Raw genomic sequence first — 27,643 nt, 5'->3', positions numbered from 1 at the left:
TTGTGTCTAATTTTGCCGCCGTTGGTCTGTAGTTTTGTTCTATGTATGTAGACAGACGCACATGCATACATACTTACAACAAACAAACGTTGTCTTTATTCAATTTTATTTATTTATTTATTTTTGCAAAAAAAATTGTTTATGCGCGTATTTTTAACGTAAAATCGTCTATAGATATTTTTCGCGTTTTTAACCAAAGTATGTATGAATGTGGGAATACAACAACAACTACAATTTTATTCAAAGATATACAATAGCACGTACGCGGATTTTTTGTTTGCAGCTTTTTTTCAATGTTGTTTCATTTTCGTTTATCGTCATCATCATTGTGGTTGGTTGTCGTCGTTCTCATAGTGTTGTCGTTGTCGCGTCACATACAGTAGCAGGGACGCACATTAAATACACTAAGAAAAATCTACAACGATAAGTAAAAACTGCTCATGTTGTTGTTCGTTTCGATCGTACGTATGTAGTCTTGGATAAATACTGGGGTGATGATGATGTTATTGTTGTTTTTCACCATGGAAAAGAGAAAAGCAGAATGAAAAAAGAACTTAAACCTGCATAAATACATACCGACATACAAGTATATGAAAAATCCCATTGTAGGCCCTCGCTGTGGTTTGGGTACTTTGAGCACTTCCCAATAGGTGGGCAGGGTAGAAAATTGTGGGTTTAAGTTTTTTTTTCACTCTGCCCATTCATGAGAAATTGGGTAAGGAAAATTTTCAAAATGCTATAAATAAACATATAGCTTGTGTTGCTACATACTCGTACTCGGCATCATAGATGAGTAACAACACACAACCGCACATAAATTCCTTTGTCAGCGGTCATAGGAGAAACGAACAGTAGCACACGTACAGTGTAAGCAACTTCGCGTGGTTTAATTCGGCTGACGCATTATTGTTATTTTAGATAACTTTTTCACTTAGCTAATTGATCAGTTTATATAGTATTTTCAGCTGTGTTAGTGCGTCCATCACTTCTCTACATACAGATACTTAGTTAATAACAAAACAAAAAAGCGGTAGTAATTTTAGTTGCCCAAAACAGATGGTGAAAAGGTCCCCATAAAGATTTTTTAAAGAGAGTGATAATAGAGTAACTTATTCAAAGCATTCCAAGGTCGGAGGTCAAAGTTCCATCCTGTATGGTGTTCATAGTTATACCATGTCAGGAAAGTGTTATTCTGTAATATCGCTATATGGTATACAAAAAGCTTAAGCGTGTAGAAATAGATAAAGTTATAGACTTCACAAAGATTGCCGTAGTTTTTGATAAAAATGCAATAAACTATTGTTTGTAGAAAAATATCTATGTCCTTTTCAATGTTCATGATTATACTATCAGGGATGATAACTTTTAGGCTTTTTACAGTATTTTTTTTTTTTGATACTTTTTAATCCTCAAAAGTACAACGGTTCCCTATTTGGTACATTTTTCGATAGCTAAAATTTTTATATGGTTTGGAGGTGTACATTTGTATGACCGAATTAACGCACTAAACAATTGGTAAAAGCATAATTTACGATTGTCTTTCTGCAGCATATATTATACACATATTTATACCATTCCCAAATCTCATCTGTTATCCCTGATTACTATAAATAATATTTTTTTTATTAAAATTTTATTTAGCATAATTGTTAAAGTTAATTATATTAAGATGATGTATTAATTGATTTTCCACACATGTTTCTAATTTAAATTTAATAAATCAGGTAAGCTTAGTGCTATTTTCCCTTATTACAATGTTTTTACGATTTTCTTCTGCTAAGTTGTTGGCATCACTGATGTCAACGTCAATCTGGTAACAATTTGGTTAATCCGCCGCCTGGACAGGGTTGTCATACTAATTTGCTAGAAAATTTGCACTTTTCAAAATTGTTCTATATACCAAATTCTTCGGCGAATTAAAATAAAAATGCGTCACACATGCTAGAAAAAAGTCTATAATACCACTTTACATACCAATTTTTTTGCAAAATAAAGCAGAAATACTTGTCAAATAAGTGCAAAAAGTCTAATCAATAGATCTTCATGGCAGCTATGTCCAAATTTAGGGTAGCTATACGTATAAATATGGTCCCATGTAACTTTCTGTTCCCGATTTTAGTCGAATCGGGTAAAAATGTACCTTTTGTGAACTCAAAAAGTTAAATTGGAAGATCGGTTGATATGAGGGCTATATCAAATATAGCCTTTCTTAGAACTTGATTTTCCCATGACAAAAAAAGAATTATTTGTGTCAAGTTTCAGCTCAATATATTAAGTTGTCTTAGTATTTTACTACGAGAATATGCCTTTGCGGAAATAACAAAATAAATTACTTCATCTTTCGGTTGTGGGTAGAAAAATTTAAATACAAACAAATTTTTAACGAATCGGCTGTTTTAGAGTAAAAATCGGAAACTCGGCACTTTGCTATCTTTTAAGCTAAACATCGGAAAAATGCTGAAAATAATTAAATCTGGCAGCCTTGTGGTGGATACTAACAGAGAGAAAGAGCACAATGACAATGAGAATCCGTTACTCTATTGAAATACGATGCAAATGTGAAATCTATAAATGTTGTTCGGATCCTCTTTTCAATTGCAAATTGGATGGCATCGGCAATTTAAACTCTACTTGAGGTATGCATTCGATTGAGTGTGCCAAAGTTGCACAGTGGACCAAAATTTGTTAAAATAGTAGAAATAAGGACACAACTTTCGATATCCTGAGCTAAGCAGTGCAAAATCGTTTACATATTTGCAGGCGAGAATGTAACTTTCAGTAACTGTTTGTTTTTTGTCATTATCTTTAATACAACTCAACCACTGAAGAGACTGATTTTTTGATTTTGGTCTAGAATTATTGCTTTGGTCAAAACCTGAATGCTTACTTAAATTTTTGTCGATTACAGAACGTTTGCTCTATTCGGTCTAAGAACAGATTTTCTGGTGGCCATCTATCGCCTCCTGCTGCCTTGTTATTCTACAGCCATATTGATGCTTATTCTTACTTGGGGGAATCAGGGATCGGCATTCTGTGGTAGCCTCGTCGACGCTACTATCAGATACCAGCAGCCTGGATAATTGTTCTTTCCGTATCCTTAGCGCATTATCTGTATGCATAATCAGATTTACTTCTTTCTGCACGAAGATCAAAGCCATCGGCTGCAACAATATAATGATCCGAATCAATATTCGCTCCTCGGATCGATCGTACGCCCAACGCTCTGGACGAATGCCTTTTTCTGTCACAACGGGATCAACTTGGTTTCTAAGTGGACAGCCATGTGGCCTTACGAATATCATGATATTGATACCGAAAGTTATACTGACCTCCTTCTTACTTTCTTTCAGTAGTAGCCTCGTTTTCTCACGATGCGGATCTTGCCATAGGATTTTAGTCGTCCTACCGACCTTTTCGTCTGTCATTCCCCCTTACTCCGCTATGGTCCGGCACCCAAACAATGTAGATTGTGCCATCCTCAGAGTAGGCGCTAATCTCCTTCTTACACTCCAAGACTGTTCGTGAACTTATTGTTCTGGTTTTTATTGCCCTGATGGCCAGTTCACTTTCCGTAAAAATGTTCACACTCGACGTTCTTGCGTTAAAACCACACCACCTCAAGCATTCCGTGATCGCCCGGTTTTCCGCCTGCAGATAGCTCCGGATTTCGTAGTATGGTCAGGCAGTCTGAAACAGATCTCAGGCTCTTCTCAAATGTAGACGCCAAGGCCCAGTTTGTCCTCTAGCTTTGATCCATTCATGTAGCACGAATTTCCAGATGGCAATGCCAGAGTTCCGTCAATCAAAGCTTTTGCTGGTGGCAGCAGCACTCGACCTCAAGTGTCGTCTTAGGTATCCGATCCGAAACCTCTTCCATTCCTTCCAAATTTCCTTTAGTCGTCTTGATAATACCGCTTGATTATCCCATCACCTCAGTCATAAGCCCTCATGTATAATCTGTATGTCTATGAGTGTGATATCTAGAATAGTCTCCAATGCCCTGGTGGGCGTTATCCTCATCGCTCCGCCTATGCCAAGACATGTTTCATGTGCCAAAACATGTTCTCTGAACTATCGTCGAACTTTTTCTCCATCGCCGTATTCAAAATCCTATAGTGCCCAACATCTGTGAGCTTTGTCGGTACGCTCCCGAATGTGACACTTCCAGTCCAAGATCACTCCTTAGTATTTGACCTTGTCAAGTATCGAAATCGTTCTGTTGAAGAAACGTGATGCATCAAATTGGCCCTCCTTGATCTTCCTCGTGACCAAACAGATTTCATTCTTCTCTGGGTTAACATTCAGGTCCCAAGGTCTAGCCCAGTCGTAGTCATTCGCCCCCCGTAGTCATAGGATCTCTACCCCTTGGAAGTATAATAAGATCATCTGCATTTATGTGCTTCTTAACACTGAAAAGTCGTCCTTATTTGTTTACAATAATAACAGCCTTCGCTCATCGCCGATTTGACGAGGGATGAATGTTAGGATTCATTTAATAAGTTTGCGGAAAACGTTCAGTCGACATACAATGTTAAGACATGTCATTTTCAATCGGCATATTTTGACATCCTCAATATTCGTGTCGCCTTTCCACTTTTTGTTACCGGCAAGTAATGGTACATTCTATTATTCCGCCATGTCGGGCAATAAACAGTAAGCTACTCTGTAATTGTCTATAATTAAAAATAAATAAAGCACTTCATCTTAAGGGCTCATAAAATTTTTGCCACATTAGATTGAGACTTCAATTCGTTCTTTGAGACTGATAAAGCCGACATAGGGGTATTAATAATTATAATTGATTTTGTTTTCTAGGAAGCTCCAGTGCTAGCCCGTCAATATGACATTCATCTTCGTGTTTAAACATATTTGGCGTAAAAAAAGAGGGTTCTTTGGTCAGTATGCCCCTTTCGTCGTTATTTATATGTAGTACCTATATAGTATCTTTTATACATAACATATTAGTTTATTGAGACTTACGTCAATTATTTGATTTGGCAAGTTCTCTATTGTCTCTTCTTGTGCTTGTGCATTTTTAAGCACGTGCAGCCAATATTGATGCATATACATATGTATGTATGTGTGCACCAGCAATACTCAGAAAACTTGGTTCGGATGCACGAGAGTGCTATGTATTTTCAGTTAGTCTTCACGGTTCTCTTTTCGTTCCTTTCGAATAACTTCACAGTTAATTGTGGCGCGATGTTTGCAGTAGGAAAAAAGTGATATCAACCCAAAATACTAGAGGCCAACACACAACCCTAACATGTTTGTTTCCTTACGAAAATACTTTACCACAATATGTGTCTGGATGTATGTATTTATTTGCCTTTGCTTTGGTTATCTGGCTGAAATGTTCATACACATGCATATAGAAGATATATGTATGTATATGGCAAAAATTCATTCATGTCTTTCACTTGTTTTCCTTTTTTACGTACGTATGTATATATCTACATGCGTACATATATATATGTTTGTATGTTGGGGTATAAGCCGTCTGCCTTAAGTGTATACTATATTCGTAAATATTTTATCTAATCGCGCAAAACGCTTTCGTTCGTTATTTACTTGAACACAACGTAGGAAGGAAGATACGTTTGTTTGTATATATTATTGTGGCACATTCATATGTACAGAAATTTTCCGTTTTTGTTTATTTTGGCATTTAAGAGAATTTGGTGAGCTTGTTGTTGTTACTGCCACTACTTATTTTTTTGTAAACTCGATTTCGCCACAAACAAAAGTTGTAATTCTTCTCTTATTACCGACCTGTTAACACAGTGAGTGACATTAACATATAGTAATACTTATTGTATTATGATGCTTCTAATATTATTTTCAATTTTAATATCCGAATTGCTACAGCCATCTCGGAGATCTAACGGTTTTGTTAAAAGTCCTTCCCACCCTCAGATTTCAAAATTCAAAACCAAAAATTCCGTACTTCACCGTTCGGTAAAGTTTCTTAAAAATAGATTTCCAAACACACGGAATACATGCTGTGCATCTTGGAAAAATCCTTTGCATTTTTCTAGATAATAGGCAATATTGTATTATGAACGAGTGTTAATATTGAGGCAGGATTCACCGAATAAGGTTAATCCTAGCGATCGGATCAATTTTTGGCAGTACTTGGCATTGAGGAAGTCAACTTGTTCTCTTTTTACATTCATTAATTTGTTTATGTTTTTTTCTCCTATATGATGACATTTTCAATCGACAGATTTGACATTCTTAATGATGTTTATGGGGCCTATCCACTTTATGGTTTCGCAAGCAACTTAATCTTTTATTAGTCAATCCTGATATTGAGGGAAGCCTTTCCTTCTAAAATTTCCCATACTTTTATAGGTATTCTGACGCACCTAGATGGGGTGGGTTCACTTATATAAAGTAACGTCATATGGGAAAACAAAAAGTGGATCGGCCCATTAACATCTTTAAGACTCAAATTATGCCAATGGTGAATGTCGACAAACGTCAATAAGTTTTTTTCTATGATAAAATGCCATCGTCATTAAATTTGCCACTTTGACTTGTTCCCTACTTGTGGTCTCCAAAGTCATATTTATTAGCCAATATTATTTTTCGTTTTATTTCAAAGGTGTCATCGTTCGTTTATGGCAGCACCGAGTTAGATACTTTAAGTTATACAGACCTGCTCCGATAACCGCAATGGAAAGAAGGCCCATAAAAGTCAAATTCATTATGCGATTTTGCTGAATTTCAAGGCATTGAGTTTTGTTAGACCTCTCAACATCTTTTTTCAGTTTGGCTCAGTTCGTTTCAGATTTGGATATAGATATATATAGGTCTCCCGATTTTAGGCCTTAGGCCCCAAAAAAGGCCCATTTATTGTCTGATTTCGCTGAATTTTGGGACAGTGAGTTGTATTAGGTCCTTCGACATATTTTTTCAATTTTGCTCAGACCAGATTTCAAATGGTTGCCATATAGTCCTTTCTCCCGATGTAAGGTCTTGGACCGATAAAAGCGCTTTTTTGTCCGATTTTGCTGAAATTTTGGACAGTGCGTTGTGTTAGGCCTTTCGATATCCTTCTTAAAGATGACCCAGATCGGGCAAAATTTAGATATAGCTGCCACATAGTCCGATCTCTCGATTTAAGATCTTGGCCCTATAAAAGTAGCATTGTTATCCGATTTCGCTGAAATTTGGCACAGTGACTTATTTTGGGCTTTTCGACATCCTTGTCCTATATGGTTCAGATCGGTCTACATTTGGATATAGCTTCCAAAAAGACCAATATTGAAACAAAATTGAACAGTGACTTGTATTTATTAGACCAATCAATGTCCATGCCGAAATTGGTCCAAATCGGACCATATTTGGATATAGCTGCTATAGTTGCATAAATAAAGGTGGTTCTCGAGGTGGTAGGTATCAAAAGTTTGGTTCTGCCCAATTTAATGCCCTTTTACTTGTTGCAGTTGCTCTCTTATTTTCATTAGTAAATAAGCAGTGAAATTAAAAGGAAATTAATTTTTATACCCTCCGCCATAGGATGCATCTAAGACCCCATAAAGTATATATATTCTTGATCGTCATGACATTTTGTCGATCTAGCCCTGTCCGTCCGCCTGTCTGTCGAAATCACGCTAACTTTCGAAGGAGTAAAGTTAGCCGCTTGAAATTTTGCACATATGTTTCTTATAAGTGTAGGTGGTTTGGGTTTGTAAATGGGCCAAATCGGTCCAGGTTTTGATATAGCTGCCATATAAACCGATCTTGGGTCTTGACTTCTTGAGCTTCTAGAGGCCGCAAATCTTATCCGATTTAGCTGAGATTTTGCACGTGGTGTGTTTGGTAACCTTTCCAACATTTGTGCTAATTATGGTTCAAATTGGTTCATAACCTGATATAGGTGCCATATAAACCGATCTTGGGTCTTGACTTCTTAAGCCACTAGAGGGCGCAATTCTCATCCAATTTTGCTGAAATTTTGCTTGAGGTGTTTTGTTATGACTTCCAGTAATTGTGCTAAGTATGGTTGAAATCGGTCCATAACTTGATATAGCTGCCACATTTACGAGTCTTGGACCTTGATTTCTTGAGCGCAATTCTCATCCGATTTGGCTGAAAATTTGCGTGAAGTTGTTTGCTATGACTTCCAACAACTGCGCTAAATATGGTTTTAATCGGTCTATAGCCTGATATATCTACCATATAAACAACTGTCATAATAAACCACTGGAGGGTGCAGTTATTATCCGATTTGGCTGAAATATAGCATGAAGTTGTTTGTTATGGTTTCCAACAACTGTGCCAAATATGGATCAAATCGATCTATAAACTGATATAGCTGCCATATAAACCAATCTTGACTTATCGGACCACTAGAGGGTGCAATGCTTATCCGATTTGGCTGAAATTTAGTATGAAGTATTTTGTTATGACTTCCAACAACTGCGATAAATATGGTTCAAATCGATACATAACCTGCAATTCTTATCCGATGTGGCTGAAATTTTGTACAACGGCCTTCAACACGCGTACCCATATAAACTGATTTCCCTAATATGCTTCTTGAGCCCCTACAAAGCACAATTCTTATCCGAATGGACTGAAATATTTCCCAATGACTTCTTCTATGGTCTTCAGCATTCCATATACTTATGGTCCGAATCAGACTATAACTTGATATATGTCCAATAGCATAACAATTCTTATCCATTATTCTTTGTTTGCCTAAAAAGAAATACCGCGCAAAGAACTCGACAAATACGATCCGTGGTGAAGGGTATATAAGATTCGGCCCGGCCGAACTTAGCACGCTTTTACTTGTGTCGTATTCAAATTGTTCATATGATTGTTTATTACAAATGTTTTGGTGTTTATAGGCTTCACCTTAGTTAAAATCCCCACATAATCAATAATTCTTGAAAAAAAAACGTCGCCGCGTACTTCCGAAAAATAGTTGACAGAGTGAAAAGATTTTGTTAGTAAAGGGGGTTAATAAAAGAAGAATAATATTGGGTTGCCCAAAAAGTAATTGCGGATTTTTCATATAGTCGGCGTTGACAAATTTTTTCACAGTTTGTGATTCTGTAATTGCATTCTTTCTTCTGTCAGTTATCAGCTGTTACTTTTAGCTTGCTTTAGAAAAAAAGTGTAAAAAAAGTATATTTGATTAAAGTTCATTCTAAGTTTTATTAAAAATGCACTTTCTTTTAAAAAATCCGCAATTACTTTTTGGGCAACCCAATAGTATCAACATATTTCCATTATAGGGACGGCTACAGACGTTTTGCAAATTAACTTGGATATAAATCCAGTAGGCGAACTCTTGAATGTTGAAAAAAATATAGCGTTTGAAGCAGCTAAAGAAAACCATTGAGAAGAGCAGCAAACGGCGACATAAAATGATATTTTATACGTTTATAAATGCAAACATAGTTGAACAGTGCTTTAAATAAAAAATTAAATGTTTTTTTATGGTATTTCACCACTTCTAGCATTTTTTGTGGCGGCTTAATTATTTGTGTACACATTCTCCTACTGCGGGACTGCCAAATCACTATAACCGGCAGCATCAATTTACAAAAGTTGCCACACATTTATGTTGGTTGCGTTGTTAGACAACCACACAACTAAACTTTGGTTGCTATCCATAATCGAACCATACATGTAATGTAAATTAAAATCGCACGAATTTCTTATGAATTGTATTTACAGACTTCCGTGGAAATCGGAATAGGCTTGATAGTTCCCAATATGTTCTGTTTGTCCGTGTTTACAGGGTTTTGCAGACTTCGATATTATACATTTTGTTTTATCTTCATTTACTGCCAGACCCACACTAACTGACTCTCTTCTTTGATCTTTTCATAGATTATCATCGATGCTGCTCGATGGCATAGACAAGCATTATTTGTTCGTTTTGTGAACGATGTGGCATGCCCATTCAGCAGAGATCCCAACTTAGTGCTTTTCACACTAGATTTGGCGCTTTTTAGCCCAAGCAAAACTCGGCTACCTAGTGCTAAAAAAAAAACACTACGTAGACTCTTTTTCTATTCAGATGGGCTTAGACGTCTTCCCCTTTTTTATGTAGCATCCAATAAACCGCAGTGGTATACAAAACGTAACAATCTATTTAACTATAATAGATAATATATTCAATTGATTTCATTGATTTAAAACAACAAAAAATAATAAAAAAAAAGTTTAATATTATTATACGAATGCATGTGTCTATGTTAGTAGGTATGTTAATATAAATGTAAACATTTACTGTGTAGTATTCCCATGTTATCAGTTAAACGTCAAAAATCAAACAAACAAACAAAAAAACGAAACCAACCGGTGCCGTTGAGAACCTGGAACGTAATCGTTCGTGCATTCAACATCACACCAATACACACTGGTGCAATGCCCCATCACCTCCATCCTACACCACTATCGCACTAGTAGTAGTGTGTACCCTTTGCAATGAATTGGATTTAGTTTTTGTGAATAGTAGGGGAATGCAGTTAGAGATACTTTTTTTTTTAAATTAGAAATGCTTTCTTAATTCAAAATTTTTTGTTGTTACTATATAAAATGTGTCAAAGCTCATCATTTCTATCAATTTGCATATTTTAGAGATTGCACAAAAATAGCACAGTCAGAGGCTTTGTGTAATTTTAACTTAGTGACGTGTGAATTAATCTCTGTCTTGTGTTTGAGAAACCTTTGCTCTACGTTACGATTAATTATCGCAATTAAACAATTGCTATGAATCAAAAATTGCTCTGATAGTCCCCAAATGGGATAAGTTTACGAGTATGTTAATTGTTATGGGGAACAAATTTTCTTTATATGTTTCATTTGACTTTTTGCAAAATCACTTAACCAGTTTTTGTATACTACAGACAGCCTCCTATCCCATACAAAATATCAAATACAGGGTGGCTGATGAAAGCCGCTACCAAAAAAAAATGTAATAACTTTTTTTCTATTTAATAATAATAATTTAATAATTAATTTAATTAATTAATTAATTAATTTAATTAATAATAATTTAATAATTAATTTAATAATTTAATTTAACATGAATAAAAGAAAAATGTATTCCATACACCGAAAAAAAAATGTAGCAATATTCATCATTGTAGCAATATTCATCAGCCACCCTGTATATTGTTTGATGAATTAATATATAAAATACTTGAAATAAATGGGCCTTTTTAGAATGGCTGTAGACTATTTATCCAATAAACGACCAGATGTGACTGCTGGAAGGGGATAAATAAAGCCACATAATCCTTAGTCAATTTTTTATTCGCTCGATAACTATTTGGCAATTCATGCTTAACCCAAAATTAACTGAAATTGTCGTAACTCTCATAACAAAACAAATTTATTGAAATGTTTCCTTTTTATATCTAAATGTGAATAACATATAACATTTTGGCAGGAAACAATTTATTAGTAACAAGTAACGGGTATAGAAAATAAACTAAACAGCGCCCTCTATAACATTCACTATGGATTTGTTAAGTACTTTGTGCATTTTCATTTATAAGGTGGGTATTAAATTCAGATTTCGCAGGGATTCATTAGGAGTGTGCACGGAATATTTTTTCAACTTGAGCCAAATCGATTGTAAAAAGAGTTAGTCGCATTTTCGTTCATTGTCTTTTAATTTTTTTATAATATTTTTCAAAATATAATTTTTATTTTTTATAACATAATACCAATATGATTGGCGAAAAAAAAACACATGTATGATGGGATTGGCCAATAATATTTTACTTGAAAATATGGCTTTTTTGACGTCTAAATCAGAAATGTGAGTTGACTTCACTGAACTTCCACAACTAGAGAAACAACTTTTGTGAAAAATTCCATTGGAAAACGAACTTAGTACACACCATAGGCACAAATAAATAGACGAAAATAATTAGGACCATACATGACATGAAATTTGGAAGTGATAACAGAACTCAAACTGCTAATTAGGATTAGAATTTTGCCCACTAGTTGTCAAAGTCCAGAGAAGTCATGTGTGATCGTCTGTGAGTGAAATCATACTCACGTCCCTATTCAAGACTCACGATATAATCACAACTTACGAGAAAGTCACGACTTACGAGAGACTCAAGAGTCATGAGAAAATAACCACTAATAAAGTGGCCATTACAGAACATTTGCTTCACTAATCGAACGGAGAAGAGATTTTCAAGCTCCTTGATTTTCTGTGCTCCTTTTCCAATCTCTGACACCCATTTTCGAGATGTTTTTCTCCACTTGAATCCACAAAGAATTAAACATCAAACCGATGGTTTTGGTGCAGGCACATCCTCCTGCAGAGACAAAATCTGGTAACTGACACAGATAGCTTGCTGAAGATATGGAGAGAACATTTTACCCTACTGCTAGTGTCCGACGTTGGCGGCGAAGAGGATACCGCAGAACCAATCCCTTATAGAATGTTTACTTCCTAGTCAGAATGAGGTCCAAGTATCAGTGACCCGACTAAAAAACAACAAGGCAGCAGGAACCGACGGGTTACCCGCAGAACTATTAAAGACCGGAGACGACACGCTGATAAGGCGTATGTATCAGCTTATCTTCGCAATCGGGCAAGAAGAACGCATACCCGATGATTGGAATCTACAATCATACTACAATCATAAGGAATAAGTCTTATTTCTTTAGCACTCCAAGTAATTCTCCTTCGGAGTCATACACACACAGCACAGGTAGTATTAGTGTCTTGTATGGTGTGATTTTCGTCTGGCGAGAGGCGTTTGGCTCTTGAACTGCTGGCTTAATCTAAAGTAGCATCTGTACCACCATTATACTTCGTTTTATTTCAAAACTGGTGGTTTCGTTCACGGCGGTTGTAAAGGATGATTTTTTAGCTATTATCATTTTGGCAACCCTGGTTTAAATAGCTCACGCACGTTTCGTGTTTTGGTTCACTGTCAAACATCTTCAGTTTGGTCTATAATTAAACCATGAATCGTCTTAAAAACAAACAAGGCTCGCAAAATATTGAATTTTATTAACAATGTGCACTGTTAAGAAAGTTCATCGCGCGATTCTTTCATTTTAGGGCGAAGTTAATTTTTGGCTCAATGGGTACGTAAATAAGCAGAATTGTCGATTTTTGAGTGATGAAGCGGTGAGCGCTTTTTGTCTGGATACATTATTTATTAATCATTATATACAAATCTGGACGACAAATTTTAAATCTTAGACTATAGACACTTTATGTAGATTTTTCTATCTACACAAAATATACATTTATGTACATACAAGCGTATATTAACAGATAAGATCGATGAACATTTGCCTATTACATAAGCTGGAGGAAACTTTCAACATATTTTTTTCATGTTTGATGAAAATGTTGGTTTGGTAGCCGCCTTTATATAGCCAAATAATATTTTGACATAATTGATTGGCATACGCAAATATATTCATTTAAGTTGGCTATTATCATGGTATATCAATAAAAGGTAGTGTCATCCAGTCAGCTAAGTAAATTTGTTTTTTTTTTTTGTCATTACTCAAAAACTTATAATTGCAAGCGTTTGCTGAAACAACCTTAATTGTATAATAAATATTTAAAAAGGTATCCTAGTTTTGCCAATACGAATATATTTTTGTGGAAGGGTAAATGACTCACATCTTGGCAAGAGCCCGACTTGTATGACATGTGGTTTCAAGAAGAAGGTGCCACATGCCACACAACACGCGTAACAATGGACTTATTGGGAGACGAGTTCAGTGAACATCTTATTTCACGTTCGGGACCGTTATGTGCTTTGGTGTACACAACAGCTCCTGCGGCCTACCTACATCTGTTACCAGTTGCCCTTCTTTGTCTCTGCAGGAGCATGTGGCTGTACCAAATTTCTTGATTTTATCCTGGCTCCTCAATATCTTGATTCTTTCACACTCACATCATTGCATTTCATTCTGGGGAATAAAAGTTTCTCATTTTTTCCGGATACCTCTATTGCGGCTTCTTGGCTTCTGTAGCACTTATGGTCGTACCATGGATTTCTTGGGTAAAGCTTTTGGTACAAGTACAAATTTCGCGGCATTTTCCTTGGAGTGGGCAATGGTTTTATAATGCACCGCTATACAAGGGAATAAGGAGTGCTTTAATGAATCAATTAGGTAAGTCGAGTGGAGTACCTATGCCATTGCCATTTGTTGCGTTTGCAGCTTTTCGATGTTCAACTTCCGTGCAGAACCTACGTTTCGCTACACTTAGACGTGTGTGAACTTTTGCTGCAACAAGGAATTGATAAATTTACCTTGTATATATGTAAACTTCTTCTTTTATTAGTAGGGCTGGGGAAAATGGGGAAATAATGAGCCTGTCTATTTAAATTTTGCTAAATGGTAATTGGCCAACATTTTTTCATTGAAGTGCTTCCGAACGAACATTCTTATATAGAAAAGTTCAATCGATTAACTAATAACGATTAACCAATTGACAACAGCGCTCAAAAATCTCCCTTCAAATACCGAGAATTGTGTGCCTTACTGTTTTTTTTTATTTTGTAAGTTTTATAGACTTAATGCTGTTAATAAAAAAAAGCTACCTATTTTACGAAAACAAAATGCATATTTTGTGCATATTTTAAAGAATTATACATTTTAATTAAGTTTTTCTTTATAAATAAATAATTTAAAACTTACAATCATTGCCACAGTCATCAACCCACGCAAAACCCCAACCATGTTAACGGCTGGCCCCAGTCAGTCAGCCGACCAGCCAGCCAGCCTACACAGTCATAAGACGTTTAACCAGTGTTAACAGCTTTCAATGAATCCATTGTTTGCCACATCTTGCAAGACTTAAAACTAATAAAATAAATTTTATGGTGGCAGAAATGGGGAGATTCCGACGTAGAGGAGGATCGCGCATTGATCATAATCACATAAAGTGTTTTTGTAATGGTCATAGTTCCCCCCTCCCCCAAACTATCATGACAGATAAACTTACATTTTACAATAACACAGTTGTGGTTAATTAATGGATTTGATATTTCAGAAATGGGAAGGGGAAAAACATCCTATACATATATTATGCATTTTCAAGCCCTCCTTCCTCGTCTAGCTAAGCAAACATTGCCATAATCTACCATTTGGGTGTTTCCAAAGACAACGCCACCAGCTGAAGAGATTTAGGCGGATACGCCAATGTGTCAATCATTTAAATGATGTGTTATACACATGCACGCAATCTCGTATACTACAAGTATAATATAATTAATCGATTCAAGAACCGGAATATGTTTTTGTCTGGATAGATTATTTATTAATCATTATATACAAATCTGGCAGACAAATTTTAAATCTTAGACTATGGACTCTGTATGTAGATTTTTATATCTACACAAAATATACAATTATGTACGTACAAGCGTAAATTAACAGATAAGATCGATGAAAATTCGACTATTATATAAAATAAAGGAAACTTTCAACATTTTTTTCATGTAAACACAGCGTGGGAATCCTATTCATTTAATTTGGCCATTATCAAGGAACATCAATTGAAGGTAGTGTCATGCAGTCAGCTGAGTAAATTTTTTTTTTTGCCCTTACTCAAAAACTTAAAATGGCAAGCGTTTGCTAAAACAACCGTTGTTGTTTTCTAAAACTTTAAAAAGGTGCCCTAGTTTTGCCAATACGAATAGATTTTTGTGGAAGGGTAAATGACAAACATCTTTGCCTCTAGAATTCCTTGCATATCAATGGATCTTGTCTAATTTTTTAGTTTAATGATAGAGAACTTTGAACTGCGCACGGCAAAGTAGAGAATTTTTAGGAGGCTGAACGAAATAAAATGCTGTTAGCTTTTGTAAGGGTATAGGTTTAGGTGGAACGGGTAGCCCACCACCTTCCAGGCTCCAGTATTGGTTCATTGTAATATCCTACAGAGAAACAGACGTAAGCAAAAGGTAAAGAAAAAGTGAAAGAACTAGCCAAACGTAGAATAGCGTTCCAAGCGCTTCGATCTTCTGCTCATTCTAAAATCTCCGACATCAAGTTTCAAGTTGTCTCCCACCACTTGATCTTTCCATTGGGCTTTGGGTCGTCCCGGTTTGCGTGTACCACCCTGTTTGCCTTCAATAGATTTCTTAAGTGGATATTTTTCATCCATTCTGACAATATGACCTAGCCAACGCAGCCGTTGTATTTTGATACGTGTAACTATCATACAAACTGGTCCATATATTTTACGAAGAATCATTTCTCAAACACTCCAAGCATTGCCCATCTGCTTTTACAAGTACCCATGCCTCAAAACCATATAACAACACGGGCAGAATCAGTATCTTGTATAGTGCTAACTTTGTCTGTTGAGAAGTGGCTTTGTTTTTAAACTATTACTTACAGCCCTACTCTGAATAACAATTCCCTGGGAGTTTGTTCCCTACTCCCTTTTCCCTTATTCTGATTAACAATTTACTGGGAGTATTTTCCCTAATCCCCTTTCCCTTATTCTAAACAAACTTCGAAAAAGGAAAATCTCTACCAGGGAAAAAAGTAGATATTCTGAATCTATATAAAAGGGAGAATGAGGCGATATAACTTGGGAAAAATTCCCCCAAACAAATGAAAGGGATTTAGGATAAAAAATTGTGTATTTTATGCTTTTATAGAAAAAATAAATGGGAATTATTTTTCTCTTTTCATCAAAAAGAAGTACAAATTTTGTTAGGTTCTCCCGGTTTAAATGTCATGTAGCCATCATAAAAGATTTGCTTAAGTTTTTCAATTTTATTGGCACTCCGTTTCGAGTAGGATACTTAAAGGAGGTCCTTTATCGTTGAGCTTAAAGTACAATCGGGCAGCACTCAATGATGTGCAAGAAGTCTTCTTCCTGTTCCTTGATGGAATGTTCGTGGGCAATTATTCAAAGACACTTGGCGCCACTTTTGGCAGCATTTACTCCACAGGAGTAAGAATAAATCCATAAGTCGCTTTTCGGCAGCACTATGTCCAGCAGCCGTCCCAACCAGCAAGAAAAGCGTCCGCCGCCAGCAAATGTCGATAAGATCATCAAGTTTTAGTTCCATAAAAGTAGGCCTTTAGATAAAACGGCGTATCAGGCAGACCCAACACAGCATTTATGACGACGAAGGAGAAGCAAACCTCTATATTACGATTCAGCCACCTTAACTCCTTTTGGCAAGGAAAAACGCCAACATGCAGGATTTGTGGCGCGCATGCAACCAGGGACAACACAACACAATTAATCTGTCTATCAGAACACTCTGGAAGCATCTATTGGGTTGCCCAAAAAGTAATTGCGGATTTTTTAAAAGAAAGTAAATGAATTTTTAATAAAACTTAGAATGAACTTTAATCAAATATACTTCTTTTACATTTTTTTTTAAAGCAAGCTAAAAGTAACTGCTGATAACTGACAGAAGAAAGAATGCAATTACAGAGTCACAAGCTGTGAAAAAATTTGTCAACGCCGACTATATGAAAAATCCGTAATTACTTTTTGGGCAACCCAATAATTTAGCCAACGATTGTTGGATGAAGACGTAAAGTTGTTGTCACAACACAGAAATATGGTGACAAGCTGTAGGCCATAATTGTGCACCATTAAAATGAAAAACTTAAAACAAACTTTACAAAAGCAACACTAAACATGTTTGTAAACTTTTTTTTATCAATCTTTACAACTTCTTTTTGCTTATTTTTTCATTTTATGTTCTTTTTCCAAAAAATCAAATGTTTGGCCAAAATCAAACAGCTGAAACAAAACAGCTGTTTTCGAAAATTCTAAATTCCCTCTCCCAAAAATGTCCTCTCCCCATTCAATCAGAACAGGAGGATTTTATTCGAGGGAGAAATTAAGAAATTAAGTTTTCAGAATTGGGCTGTTAATCCTTAAATATCAAAATTTTTAAAGACAAAATTTTCTATCAAATTTTTTAGAGAAAAAATTTCGATCAAATTTTTTATAGAAAAAATTTCGACCAATTTTTTATAGAAAAAATTTCGACCAAATTTTTTATAGAAAAAATTTCGACCAAATTTTTTATAGAAAAAATTTCGACCAAATTTTTTATAGAAAAAATTTCGACCAAATTTTTTATAGAAAAAATTTCGACCAAATTTTTTATAGAAAAAATTTCGACCAAATTTTTTATAGAAAAAATTTCGACCAAATTTTTTATAGAAAAAATTTCGACCAAATTCTTTATAGAAAAAATTTCGACCAGATAGTTTGAGGTACATACTGGGTCATAACTTTATGTCCAATTACTGGACAATGAGGTGTTTTACATATATCGGCCCGCTAGAATTTTAATTTCAAATTTTTCTATAAAAATCTTATTTTAAAACATTTTGTATGAACATGAACTTTGCCATATATTTTTTTATAATTTTGAATGGCTTTGACAAAAATTTATACCACTTGTGTGAATTTTGCCAGTATTAACCATAGGTATATATTTTTTTCATTCCTTTTAAGATAGGTTTGTGCTTAATTCTATAGTGTTGTTAAATTAACTATACTTCTCTTTATTTGTAAGTTTGCCAAGGATTGTAGGAGTTTTTTAATCAATCATCCTAAAGCCAACATTTTTTAATTATTTTGTATGGTAAACAGTTACAGTCGCCTATGTGTTTTTAAATAAATGTATGTTCGTACGTACATAAATATGTAAATGTTTTATGTATGTATTAAAAAACTATACACATTTCATCACGTTAAACAGAGCGAGTGAGTTACACAAAATAACGGACAGAGTGAGATGCAATGGTTGACATCTCTCAAACAAGAAGAAACTGTCTCGATTTCTTCTTGGCAACAACAACTGCAATTTTCATGTTTCAACAGTGAACTTTTTATGCTGATAAGATGGAAAAGTGTACTGCAAAAAAATATTGTGCTGGATGAAAACTTTTAGGCAAGAGTATGGCCGATGCAAAAGAGACGACTAAGAAGAGGAATGGAAAACGGCAGAATAAGTAAAAAAATGAAAACTCTTGTCAATGCACAATAAAGGCGTAAAACGAACGACCTGCACAGCGCAAAACTAAGTAATAGTATCCTCAGCATCAGTGTTGCCAATGTCTAAATTTACTAAAAAAAATAAAATGTTTGTTTTTTAAAATTTCCCATAAAATCCCACTTTCACGTACTATTATTGTGTATAAGTAATAGTATCCGCAGCATCAGTGTTGCCAATGTCCAAATTTATTAATAAAATAAAATTTTTAAGTTTTTTAAAAATTTTACGTACTATTTTTGTGTACGAGACATAGTATGCTGAGGTTTCAATCATCTTCATCGGCAGTATCTCTAACCAGAATTGCTGATGTATGCATCTAATACAGGGTGCCACATCCGATCTTTAATAACTCATCTGGCAACCCGATCACGATTTTGAAATCTACTACTGCTTACTACCATAAAATTTTCGTTCGTTGGACCAAGATAGTCTCCCTTCCCATTTTGACAGCAAAATATCCTAACATGATTTTTAAGGCAGAGTTCATACGTTCTCTGGCTGTTCGTCAGGGCTTACGATGTAAAATAATTTATCAGAGTTTTAATGATTGTTTTTGTTTTAATTGTAACTGTTTGAAAGCGCTCAAATGTCATTACTGCCTGCCTATCAAAGAAATATATGAACAATAATGCCTCGACTTTGGTTGTGTTAGTGAGTGAGTGAGTAACTACGAATATGTGCATCCTTTCATTCTTCTTCTTCTTGTTTCATCTCATAGCGGGGTCGTTTGTGGCTGTAGTTTTTCGCTTTTTTTCTTCTCATATTTTTTGTGCAGCGTTGCGTTCGCTGTTGCATTTTCAAATTCTGATCCTTCTTTTTTTCTACTTGCTGTTGCTGGCTTGTTGGTGTTAAGTGCCGGTGCGCTGTTTAAAACTCAGACATGCAGTCAGTCAGTCATTCACTGATGGGGTTAGGGTGGTGTAAACCTATTCATGTTTCCTTTATTTTTATTTTTTGCAACGAAACAAAACAAAGTGCAGGCCAACAGCAATTGAAGTCGTCGTACGCTTCCCTTGGTTGCCATGCGGCGATAAAGTACTCATTCGTACGTACGTACTGTAGTATAGTGCATAGTAGGATACAATTTTCCATTGTGCTCCCCGAGCGAGTGCCAACCCGTCTGTTCGTTGATTGTGTGTTTGCTTCGTTCTGTTTTTCATATTTTTGCGAAGAGCAAAAAGGTTGTATTTATGCACGTTTGTTTGTAAATGCTTAGGTTTTTGCTACTTCTTCTCTTTCCACAAAAAAAGAGATGTTTTATGCTGGCGCTTCGCCGCTTAGAAACAGAAAAGCCCAAGTGGTTACTGTGTGTGATGAAAATCCTCAATTTTAATAATCTTGATAGGGTGACTAATTGTTGCAACTGGGAATTGAAGATGAAAAGGCATCCTTCTCCGGCTTTACAACATTATTTTCAAGTCGCAATTTAAAAAGGCGCGCACACACAAGCAGCAGCAATCGAAGTTACAACGACAATTCGTAGATGTTTGGACTTAAGCCCGTTTTTTTTTTTAACTGCATATGTACTTACAAAGCAACGAAAATTTTATGGAAATGACATGTATCCAGCACTACGAAATTCGGGATCAGAGTACAGTGCAGGCTTATGTATTACATCTGTATTCGGGATATCCATAGCATGTTTTTCGTCATAAACAAATTAGTACATTTATATATTTTTCAGCGGCGTTTATCCCCTTACTAATGCTGGCTACATTTGTGAGCTATCCTGACATGTTGAAACTTCTCTATCAGGCGGTGTCACTATGCGGCACGCCGTTCGGACTCGGCATAAAGAAGAAGGTCCTTTATCATTGCGCTTAAACATTATTCGAAATGGAATGTAAATCGGAAATTTAGTAGTAGTAGTTGTGAATGACATAGTAAAGTGCAAACCACTTATTTATACAAATAATTAAGAAGCAAGTGAAACCTTTCTTTCATAACAACAAGTACTGCACAATTTAAATCAGGGAGCAACGTTAGCTGAGATATAAAGCTACGTTTACACTGACAAAATAAATTATCCTGTTTTATATAAAAGAGAAATAAATTTGGATCTTCTAAAATACATTTTAGGATAAATATTGTTGTTTTTATTTCAAGCTCGAGTTCTTAAAAACAACAATATTGAATAAATAAGTCAGAGTTAAAAATAATCAACATTTTAGGATAACTTAAATGACTGTCAGTTGAATTTTATAAACATATGCGTTTACTTGTACAATCATATTTTGTACTTTAATCTTTTGTTTTGTGATCAAACATGCTAAACAACACAAATTTTTGGCACAAAAATAACAAAACAGCCATACAACATGTTTTAGCGGACAATGTAAACGTAGCGTTACAAGACCGTGTTATGTTCTGTCACTTTAAAACAAATCAAAATAGCAAACCAAATTCACAGTGTTATCGCTATTATCTAATATATTTTACAAGGCTTGCCTTTGTCTCGGTGCATTAACCGAAAAAGTATTTTTTTTTTTTTGATTGAAAACCAAAAATCTGGCATGAGGTTTGCTGGGGGGCTTTTGTGATTCTTGTATTAGCAACCCCTTTTAACCTAAACAAATACAAACTGCACCTAGTCTTAAAAATGTTTCCCTTCTTTTTTGCCAACTCATGCCCAAGCCTTCTCTATTTTCTATATTATTTCTTTTTTACAACATACCGTTGTTACTATCTGCCTTGTGCCTGTCTAAAGTGTTCTTTGCTGTTGCTAATACTCTTTGTAACTCCTACGCTTTGCCATATGAGATATACTACTACACCAACAGCACCTGCTAGACTAGAAGGACTACTCCAACGTACATTTAGCTTCCGGATTTTTACAAAACCGTACACTAACCCCACACTTGGACATTTTATCGTAAAAATCCTTACAGCTTCCCCTTGAATTTTTACTCCCACGATTTGTAGATTTTTTTTTTGCTTATGCTTCACTTTTTTTACCAGCAACAAAAACATCTCTCAGTACAAAACGGAATAATGAATGCTACATAAATGCAGAGCCATAAATACATACATACAATTTCTGTGGAGTAGTTGGAGTAAATGAGATGTACAAAAATGCAGTACAACTACTTCAAATTACTCTACAGCGAATAGCTGCCGTCAAAGGCTTTTGATTTCTTCTACATGGAATTTTGTTAAGAACTACTGCTGACGATAGTGGGCGTATTTTATTAAGGTTTTATTAAATGTAAGTCAGATGTACTGAATACAATTGCAATGCAAAATTTGAGGTATACATTGTATATAGTCCCTATATATACTGTCCATAGTCAGAAAAAACACTTGGACAAAACATTAGTAACTAGAACAAATTCCTCAATGCCAATTGACTCCTACAAAATATTGTTCGGGCTGTGAAAGGTACATTTGTGGGCCGATTTTTATACCCACCACCATAGGAATGGGGGTATACTTATCTAGTCATTCCGTTTGTAGCACCTTGAAATATTGATCTGCGATCCTATAAACAATACACATTTATGGAAGTTTTGACATTTTAAGTCGATCTAGCCATACACCTCTGTACGTCTGTGGAAATCACGGTAGGGGTCGAATGCGTAAAGCGGCTTGAAATTTTGCACAGATACGTCTTATTGATGTAGGTCGTTGGGAATAAACCGATATCCTGATTTGACTTATTGAGCCCCTGGAAGCCGCAAATTTTGTGCGATTGAGCTGACATTTTATATGAGTGTTTCACTACGACTTTCACTGCGGCTGTTTTAGTAGAAACTCACCACTCCATGGTGGTGAGTTCGGCCCGGCCAAACTTAGCACGTTTTTACTGGTTAAATTTGTTTCCTTGTTTAATAAAAAAATCTTGAAGAGAATGCCTCACGTATGGATATATTGGGTTGCCCAAAAAGTAATTGCGGATTTTCATATGGTCGGCGTTGACAAATTTTTTCACAGCTTGTGACTCTGTAATTGCATTCTTTCTTCTGTCAGTTATCAGCTGTTACTTTTAGCTTGCTTTAGAAAAAAAGTTTAAAAAAAGTATATTTGATTAAAGTTCATTCTAAGTTTTATTAAAAATGCATTTACTTTCTTTTAAAAAATCCGCAATTACTTTTTGGGCAACCCAATATATCTGTCTAAAGACGGCGTCTTAGAGTTCTATCCGGAATTGTATATTTAAATGGGTACCGGCTTGACAATAATTTGATTTGGTTATCATCTATTGATGTAATTTTTCGGGGTCCACGAGAGAAATTAATATTTTTTAATGAGTTGAATAAAGAAATGCGATTCATAAAACTCGAGTTTTGGTCCAGCTGAACATACGTACGAACGTGCTTCTATTTCTTCTCAATTTTATGTTTAGTAGGTATTATTTTTAAATAAAATCTCAAAGCATTTTGTAAGCATTTGACACACAGTTTTGTGACATATCCCTAGTCTTGTTCTGTATTCATGTTTTTTTTTATTAAAATCGGAAAAAAATTTAAAATTCATTATTTATAACCATTTGCCCTAGAATTATTACATCTTCTTCGTTTATATCTGCTCTATTGTATGCATATTTTTTCATAAACTCTTTTTATTCCTCTTTATTTGTTTTAACTTTTGTCCTATGGAGTTTGAAGAAAGAAAGGACTGTGGCGAACATTTTAAGTACCCTGCATTTATGCACAAAGCATTCGATGACTAAGCAAACCAACACAAGCGCACACACAAACTAATGAGTTATGCACATGAATGCATCATACTACAATTTTGCCCCCAGTTTATTTTGTTGCTAACTTCTCAGAGGTAAAAGGCGGGAATAAGGAGAGCTTATAAGAGGCCTCATCTAAGAGACACATGACATGGTAGATAAGTTGCCAACTCATGTTACTGTATAAAGGGTTACCATTTGCAGTGCAAGACCTTGCCTTCTTACTGATATTAACAACACTTACAAAAGCCCAATTCATTTCTTTGACTGAACGATTAAAGTTTTTGTTTCCATTAAGAATAAAAAGGCTAAATTTTTTTAAAACTTGGGGAAAAAAATATTTGGGCATAAAAACTATTAGTAAAATTAAAATAAACACAAGAATATTTATCGTATATATCACTTGCTAATTCCTTGTAGTCTCAGCAACGCCTATTTTCAGATACAAGAAACACATTTAAAAATAGAAAAAAATGGGACAAAGAACGCTGTTAAGTTTTCCGTCCAGGAAGCAACAACAAAGCGGTGGACCGTTTCCAGATAAAAACGGACCACATTGTTTAAGGCGGTTACATTCCCAATATGCGCACCGAAGCTCGGTGCCGTGGCCAATACGGTGGCCATGGCATTGGTTCCCATCAGAGGATTTGATAGCTATTGTAGTTTCACAATGGTCAAAAATTCTTCTAAATGTGTTATGAAGGATTGACGCTAATACCTAACCAATCTGAAACAATTTGCTCGTTTTTTGCTTGGCCCCTATTTGGCGGAAGTAGCATGTGCTACAGTTCTAGTTCCAGATTCCACAATCTCCATGGAATTTGTTATGTAATTTTTAGTTCTGCAGATTTGTAAAGCATATATCCCTAGAATATTGTTGCTGCATCAACTTTTTCGATAGAAAATGTAAATTCTTTATAAAAAATAGGTACACACAAATATGAATATATGACTGCTTTATAACACTACAGTACATATTCAATTACCAAAACAACTCGGTTATTGCAATAAAATAATAAATTATTTTACCGTTACTCTTGAGACTGTTAACTGCTTATATAGATTTAAAAAGCATTCTCCAACTTTTTGGCTTGTACTAAATTACCCTCCACACACGTGCAAGCTAAGTGGTGTATTTCAAGTGCTTTTACAATATATTGGGTTGCCCAAAAAGTAATTGCGGATTTTTTAAAAGAAAGTAATTGCATTTTTAATAAAACTTAGAATGAACTTTAATCAAATATACTTTTTTTACACTTTTTTTCTAAAGCAAGCTAAAAGAAACAGCTGATAACTGACAGAAGAAAGAATGCAATTACAGAGTCACAAGTGTGAAAAAATTTGTCAACGCCGACTATATGAAAAATCCGCAATTACTTTTTGGGCAACCCAATACATAGGTTGCGCAAGCTAATTTGTACATTATAAAGTTGTGGTTATAATTCCAAGGACCTATGCTTGATAAATACTATTCTTTTTGTAGTTATAGCCATGGCTCATATATCTACGTAGGTACCTACTTGGAGAAAAAAAAGTCAAGGTTTCAATTATTGGGCAACTAATTGTTTGTTTTCTTATGGAAGAGAAAAAACTGAACAAACAGAATGCTATGTTCCTTTTCTATCATGTCTTATTGCACATAACGTAAAAAAAGAACCTATCCACAACTACATATGTAATGTTATTTTTTGCCATTTTAAGTAACTATCCCATTTCTCGAATTTCACCACAACAGTAAATTTGTATGCTAAAACAAGATCACTGTTGAAAATCGATGTGGCTTGACTGCATAAACACATACATATGTATATATTTTACATACTACGTACTCTAAGTTACATACATATGTATATAACATAACATATTCGATTAATTTCTGAGAACTTCAATGTTAGCAAATGTGACCAAACGTCTGCTTGTCTGTTGTTTCATCGACGCTAGTGACATGTGTCTCAATACACGTACATACATTGCTGTTTTGCATTTTTTTCGTTTCTTTATTTTCTAAACATCATTTTGTCGTCACGCTGTGCTAAACGTACTATTTGAGTCACTCATTATTATCATACTACTCTGGGCGGCGGTTACAACAGAATTGTTGTTTGCTGCTGGTACATGGTCAATGTAAAGGTCAAAAACCTTTGGTGTTCTACTGTGCAAAAAACAACGACAACAACAACATCCAACAACTTTGCAAATATTACCAAGAAGAAGAAGACAACGTCAACGTTGAACAATAACAAACAATGAGTAACATAAAGATATGTTTTTGTATGAATTGTTGTTGTTGTTGCCTTATTAGATGAAAAGAAATGGAAAAAAACGATATGCATTTGAGAAAAATTATACTAGGTACTAGCCAAGAGTGCACTGAGTTTCTAAAGAGCATTGAGGCAACGAGAACCCTTTATATTTCAAAACGGAGAAGCAATGGGAAACTGCATATTTGGGTTTTTGTAATTTATTATTTGTTGTTAAAAATAAAAATCTCGATCATTTTTTGTATTAATTTTGTCTTTTTAGAAATATGAAATTTTGCTAAACAATTTTTGTTCTCTTTTCTCTTTGCAGGTTTTCTAGTTTTATTAACTCTATGATGCAATAATTTCCATGATGTTATAAATTATGCCCAAAACTCTTTTTGGCCATAGCGAGAGATACAACGACATGATGAATGCAGCATTTGACATGTTGCAATGTCGTTGCGTGCAACAAATGCTGCTTAAAATGATGGACTTCTCATAACATTCTACTCAATTGGACTCACTACATGGAAAAAGATTTCAGAAATCAGTATTATTTTCTGTTTTTAAGCAGCATTGGTGCCGGAGTGGGCAATAGTTTGAGCAACAAGAGAAATAATTAAGGTCTAAAGTAACACAGAGCTGCCAAAACAAACAAAAATAGGGGGTTGGGAGACCTATCTAAGCTGTTAAGAAGGCCTTCACGCCCTACAAAATGGTAACACCATCAACGGTGGTGGCAACAACAGCAGTATCATCAGCATCTTCATCTTCAACAGCTCTAGCTACGGCAACGATAAACGATAATAATTCGTCATTGTCATCGTCCCTTCAAAACGCATCAAATGTTAACCAGCATCAGCAACAACAAGATGTTGCACAAATCACCTCAATGTCTGGAGCAACGACGACGGTTGCCGTCACATCGTCATATTCGGTCGCTATACCTCGCCAACATCCAAAGAAAAGAAAATTTGATCCCTCAGAATTGGATGAGGCCAATAATGATGGCAACAACCACCATCATCATACACAACCTAAACAAGATAGTGCCACAAACACCACGTCATCATCATCGGAGATTAAATGCGTATCCACCAAAGGATTGCCAACATCCATTTCATATTCATCGGTTGTCAATCCAACGACGACGACCACCACCACCACTTGCAATAGCACCACCTCAGCTGCTATTGGAAATGGAACGCCATCGTATGCATGCTCGACGAATGGCACGGCCGTAGGAGCTGGTGGCAGCGATGGTATTTACACATTACCCACATCAACGCAATTTGGTTCTCCTACAGGTGCTGTGACTTCCTTGGCCTTTAGTAGCCATGACACCGGTAGCGGGTCTCTGGTGTCAGTTGCCTCAAAGGCCAGTACATGTATGGAGATACCTGAAAAACGTACAATTATAACAAGGTGAGTAGCGTTGGAAAGAATAGTGTAAGAAGGACATCTTTTTAATATAAATGTACTTTCGTTTGAGCAGATGCAACTCAAAAGCTCACAGATAAGAAAAGTTGTATATGCCCAAAAAAGGGAGTCGATAGGACTTGCCAAAGTAAAGGTAGAAAGGTCGCCTTGGAGACTTTTCTTTTCAAAATGTCCGCCAATGATGCTGAATGCCTGGGTTCGAATCCTAGCAGGAAAAAAATTAGAAAAAATTTTCAGTGGTGGTTTTCCCCTCCTACTACTGGTAACATTTG

At 35.4% G+C, this 27,643-nt stretch overlaps 1 protein-coding gene across 1 annotated transcript in view; it reads left to right on the top strand.

Annotated features, from left to right (window-relative positions):
* Positions 1 to 27,643, top strand: part of LOC106088288 (putative transcription factor capicua) — a 75,129-nt gene that overhangs the window by 22,505 nt on the left and 24,981 nt on the right. The window contains exon 4 of the mRNA XM_013253723.2: positions 26,260 to 27,356. Within this exon, the coding sequence (XP_013109177.2) occupies positions 26,647 to 27,356 (710 nt within the window). The 5' untranslated portion in view covers positions 26,260 to 26,646. The remainder of the gene's footprint in view (positions 1 to 26,259; positions 27,357 to 27,643) is intronic.

This window comes from Stomoxys calcitrans, chromosome 2, assembly GCF_963082655.1.
Source record: "Stomoxys calcitrans chromosome 2, idStoCalc2.1, whole genome shotgun sequence".
NCBI classification, from domain to species: domain Eukaryota; kingdom Metazoa; phylum Arthropoda; class Insecta; order Diptera; family Muscidae; genus Stomoxys; species Stomoxys calcitrans.
Note: the sequence above shows the minus strand (reverse complement) of the source record. Positions and strands in the feature narration are given on the sequence as shown.